The sequence below is a fragment of the Octodon degus genome, unplaced genomic scaffold (assembly GCF_000260255.1).
Source record: "Octodon degus isolate 3935 unplaced genomic scaffold, OctDeg1.0 scaffold00026, whole genome shotgun sequence".
Lineage (NCBI taxonomy): Eukaryota > Metazoa > Chordata > Mammalia > Rodentia > Octodontidae > Octodon > Octodon degus.
Genome location: NW_004524602.1, coordinates 14,045,833 through 14,050,099, shown reverse-complemented (window position 1 = coordinate 14,050,099; position 4,267 = coordinate 14,045,833). Strand labels below are relative to the sequence as shown.

The following is a 4,267-nucleotide window of genomic DNA, read 5'->3' as shown; positions in this document are numbered from 1 at the left end:
GACCACCACCCACTGGCCGAGCCCTTGCCAACGTCTGCCCCGTCCAGATGGCTCTTCGAAGCTCCACAGTCACCGACCGCACTGCCGGCAGAGCTCCTGACCTCCCACCTCACCCAAGCCTCTCACACCTACCGTCCCCATCTCAAGGAATATTAACTGTCCTTCCGCTGTGCTCAGACAAAAACCATTACAATTATCACGGCGCTGTCTTGCACACACTTCTCATCAGGCAGGGAGTACTGGTGCTCCCCGTGTAGGACGCCTGCGTAAGGCCCTGTCACCGCTGCACGGCACCCTCCCCAGGCCAGCGGCCACCACCTGGCCTCCCCTGTCCCAGCCACGTCCAGGAGGCTCCTGCCCTCCTCCTTGCAGCCCTCCTACCGCAGCTTTCAAAGCAGCCAGAGTCCCGGGAACACACTGTACCGCCCTGTTCTTGGAACCTACACCCGGCTTCGGAAGCCAGGACACAAGCGGCAGGCTCCACTCTAACCTGGGAGACCCAGCCAGCCCGCCATGTCCCACAGCAGCCTCCCCACTCCCCACTGCGCTCACTGCTGGTCCCCGCTCCTCCCTCAGGGACCGCGGTGAGTGCCACCAAGGAACAGCCCTCTCTGCTGGGGTAACCTGCCCGAGGCGCCTTCCTGGCTGGCGCAGGCTTCCCCTGACCTCTGCTCACACATCTCCCCTGGGAGTTTTCTCCAACCCGCACCCTCGGCTTGGAACAGCAAGGCCACCAACACCGCCCAGGCCCACACGCTTCCCACCCATGGCTGCTCGCTTCCTGCAGGCATGCGATTCCTATCTGCCTCGCCCACTACAACATAAGTGACAAAGTGACGCCAGCTCTGTTACAGTTTTGTTCATCTCTGTATGCTGCGCAGAGAATGATTTAAAAAAACTTAAAATTACCACATGCCAGGCACCCCTTAATCTCACTGCCTTACAGGGATTATCTGTACTCTTTAGAATAAATCTATGGTGTAGGTACTAATAACTAGTTCCATTTTTCAAAAATAAGGCAAGGAGAAATTAAACAGCCCAATGTCACACAATTAGTAGACAGCAAAGCTGGGATCAGCATCCACGTGCTCTGATTCTTCACTCCACACTTAACCATAAGGCCAGATAAGCCAAAACTCAATGAATACTTATTAAATAAAGAATTATACATGCTCTAATCTCATTTTTAAAATGAGCAAAAAGGACTAACACAATATACAGACCAGGGTCACACTAGTGACCACTTGTGAGAAGAGTCCATGAGATGTTTCTCCTTCCATCGTTGACCTGTATTTTCTATAATGAGCTGTACTTTTGTAACTTATTACTGAAAAGTTCAACAGAATCATAGAAATGACATGGAACAAGCTACACAGGTACAATTAGTAAGCAATTACGAATAACACACTCATTCCAACTTTGTAAAGCAGGAAGGTAAAAGAGAGAGGTGAGATGCTAGAAGGAAAGCTGACCCTAGGTTGAAAAGAGCTGTGTTAACAAGCTGAAAACATCCAATGAGCGCATAAAATGATTACCTCGACTTGTGCTTGCTGCCTTGCCAAAATTATGTTAAAAACATTTAAAGTCTTCTCCAAGTCCTACAAAACAGAGACACTTGTAAATAAGGGAAATAACTGTTATTTAAAATTTTTCTTCTATGGTTTCTAGGCTTATCTAGTCCATAGTGACACATCAAATCAGAGCATACACTGCACTTTCCAATCTTTTAATCTTTACACTAAGAACTAAAAGCTTTCTAAGGAAGCACATCCCATTTAACTAGTACAAGAAGATAAGAAATTTTCTGTGAAATCATTAACAATTGCAGAGAGTTACTCAAACCACCAAGGCGTGAGTACTACCACGTTCAGGCATCACCCTTTTTGCTTACTCCTCCCTCTCCACACCGTAACTGCTGCACTGAAGGCACCAGTGTGAAATGCACAAAATTTAAAAACATAAAATTCTGCAAGTCAGTAAGCAGACTTAAGTAAAAGTTGACTTTCACCATTTATAATAAATAATATAGGGCTGGAAAGATAGCTCAGTGGACTAAGCGCTTGCTCTAGCAAGCGCAGGGGCCAGGGTTCAATCCCTGGCACCACATGCTGGGCTAGTGTACGAGTCCAGGCGCGGTGGCACACGCCTGTAATCCAAGCACTGGAGAGGCCGGACACAGGAAGATCACTATGAGTCCGAGCTGCAAAGTGAGAACCTGTATCAACTACATTAATAAATAAATACTACAGAAGTATGTAACAGCTCTGGGGGTCCTCTACGCATTACGTCATACAGCTCCCACAGCCTTGTAAGGCAGGTGCTGCTTCCACTTTCTACCTGAGACCAACAGACCTGAAGGACTCAGGATGATCAGAACACTTCATAAATGCACAAGTCCTGAGCCCAGCTCCTTCTGACTGTCATACCTGTGTGATATTAATGTACTATATCCTGATGACTGTTACATATTTCAGAATATCAAGAATTCAGCTTACTCTTCACTTTATCAATCAGTAGCGGAAAGAGTTCTAAACCCAGACCATATGACATTCAGCAAATTATGTATTCATAATGTTTTCTTTTACAAGAGTAAATAGACCTCTCCTTGCCCAAGACTAAAAGCAGTTAAAAATAAATAAATAAATAAATAACCTTAAAACTCTTTAAAATACAAGCCATGTACATACAAATTGAAACTTTTAATAAAGAACATGGAAAATATAGTCAACTAACAAATATGTAAGTGAGGCCAGGCATACAGCTCAGCAGCACAGTGCCTGCCTGGCGAGTGGGAGGCCATGAGTTTGATTCCCAGTAACAAACTAAAACAAGATCAATATATAAATAAGTATGTAAGTGAGCCTACTGAATTTTTAAAATATTATTATAAAAGTTAGAAGCATTTTGCAAAAGGGTCTGCAATAACTGTATTTTATTTCTAGCAGGATAGGGAAAAGATTTTTTTAAAGAAAAAAAACTTGAGAAAAAAACACCCTTTAATTTCCCATAAAATCCTCTCACAAAAAGGATTTGCTCCATTCTAAAGTTGTATTTTAATGAAATAAATGAAGAATTCACATGGAAAGGGGCCAGTCAGCTCAGAGCTCCCACCTGTGCAGAGGGCATACCTGAATTTGCTTCTGTACTGCTTCTGCGACTTTCGCCTGCGTCAGCTTCTGTTTGTAGGCCACTTTGTAGCTCTTGAGGGACTCTCGGTGCTTCTTGATGTTACACCATGACCACATCCGTGTACATCTTCTTATATGAACTTCAAGAACAGAATCGATGGCATATTTCCACCTGAAAATCAAAACTGTTACGCACGTGTGCATAAAACATTTAAGAGAAAGCAAGGAAAACAGCTTTGACTTCTAGACACTACACTGTTAAATGCCTTCGGTGAAGCTCCGCTGCAACACTGGGGGGCTGCGTGACAACTCTCTGGCCTGACCCTCCAGGAGGAAGGCTCCTGCGGTACCCACCAGAGCACACACCCACGGTGGTGCCCTAAGATCACACATCCTCTTGTCCTCACAACTGTCCCAGCTCAGCCCATGCAGTAAGTAAGAGCGCAATACAGTTGTCTACCGACGCATTTCTCAGAAGTCACCCCCACTCTCAAGCAACACATGACTGTACCGCAGTGTGGCCCTAACATTAAGTCCCTGTAGGTGCTGAAAGAGCAACAAGGGTCATTTGAACTGTTGAAAACCTTAAATACTAAGTTAAAAAATTGGGGACTGAAGGTACGAGAATATAGAAGAATGTGCTTATCACAAAGTACCATAGCCATATAAAAGATGTCCCTCCTTGGCTTTTTTTTTGGGGGGGGGTCCTATCTATTTTTTTCTAAGTGGATACAGGACATGGTTAAAGGTCTCTTAACTCTGATAGCACGTAACAGTATAATTATATGCTTCTCATAAAAAAAAAAAAAAGCTCAAACTTACCATTGTCTACAGTTGGTATGAAGTGGTAAATTAGGTTTATATTTCCTATAAGGGGCATTTCTAACCATATAATCCAGTGATTCCAAAAGATCAATCATACTTAAGTACTATGAAAACAAAAACAAAATTAGGTTCATCATATCGTGCACATATTCATAAAAATCAAACATTGCTCTAAGTTTTACTCTAACAAGACTCCAAGTTCCCCGAGCTACTGATCTCTACTTATTTCTCACAACTTCTTTGCACTCATCTCTGAGCTAGTTTATCTCTACAAACACCTGCATTTCTTCTGGATCCGAGCTCGCTACTAGTTA

General features: G+C 43.9%; 1 protein-coding gene across 1 annotated transcript in view; it reads right to left on the bottom strand.

Annotated features, from left to right (window-relative positions):
- Vps13c (vacuolar protein sorting 13 homolog C) overlaps positions 1 to 4,267 on the bottom strand; it is a 170,179-nt gene that overhangs the window by 120,952 nt on the left and 44,960 nt on the right. The window contains exons 13-15 of the mRNA XM_023712656.1: positions 3,951 to 4,057; positions 3,129 to 3,300; positions 1,536 to 1,598 (exon numbers count right to left, since the gene is read on the bottom strand). Of these exons, the coding sequence (XP_023568424.1) occupies positions 1,536 to 1,598; positions 3,129 to 3,300; positions 3,951 to 4,057 (342 nt within the window). The remainder of the gene's footprint in view (positions 1 to 1,535; positions 1,599 to 3,128; positions 3,301 to 3,950; positions 4,058 to 4,267) is intronic.